This window comes from Eimeria mitis, genomic scaffold (assembly GCF_000499745.2).
Source record: "Eimeria mitis Houghton genomic scaffold, Emh_scaff2119, whole genome shotgun sequence".
NCBI lineage: Eukaryota > Apicomplexa > Conoidasida > Eucoccidiorida > Eimeriidae > Eimeria > Eimeria mitis.
This window is the reverse complement of record NW_013570443.1, coordinates 8,967-9,604: the sequence shown is the minus strand read 5'-3', so window position 1 is coordinate 9,604 and position 638 is coordinate 8,967. Positions and strand designations below refer to the sequence as shown.

At 59.7% G+C, this 638-nt stretch overlaps 1 protein-coding gene across 1 annotated transcript in view; it reads left to right on the top strand.

Moving 5' to 3' along the window:
- Window positions 1–33: 33 nt before the first annotated feature.
- The window catches only part of EMH_0048930 (uncharacterized protein), a gene marked incomplete at both ends in the record, with an annotated part of 4,263 nt that continues 3,658 nt past the window's right edge, over window positions 34–638 (top strand). The window contains 2 exons of the mRNA XM_013496461.1: window positions 34–45; window positions 96–638. Of these exons, the coding sequence (XP_013351915.1) occupies window positions 34–45; window positions 96–638 (555 nt within the window). The remainder of the gene's footprint in view (window positions 46–95) is intronic.

The window sequence follows — 638 nt, the reverse complement described above, 5'->3', positions numbered from 1 at the left end:
CTGCTGCTGCTGCTCCTCCTCCTGCTGCACCTGATGACAACAGCAGTGCTGCTGTAGAGGCGGTCGATGCTGCTGCTGCTTCTTTTTTGCTGCAGTTGCTGCAGCAGCAGCAGCCGAGAGTTGACTGCGTGGAGCCCGCTTGTGCGACTGCAGCAGCTGCTGCTGCAGCAGAGACACTGCAGCAGCAACAGCAGCAGCAGCTGCTGCCTGTTTTGCTGCTGAGCTGCAGCGGGGGATCGGACAGCACGGCGCTGCTGCATGCAGTTGCCCGCGCCCTCGGCCGCCGTGCTGCAACCCCAGCTGCTGTTGCTGCTGCTGCTGCTGCTGCGGCTGGCTGCAGCTTTGAGCAGGCGGTGCAGCAGCAGGAACAACAGAAGCAGCAGCAGCAACGCTTACAGCAGCAGCAGCAGCAGCAGTGCCAATCGCAGCAGCAGCAACAGCAGCATAGAGATCTACGAGAAGACACCGCAGCAGCATCGAGCGCGAGTAGCCACTTGCCGAGCAGCAGCAACAGCAGCAACAGCAGCAGCAGCAGCAGCAGCAGCAGGATGGCAGCATGCATGCAGATGGAGGGCATGAGTTTGTTGGTTGCTGCTGTTTATTTTAATCATCGTCTGCGGCCGAAAGAAACAAAAAAA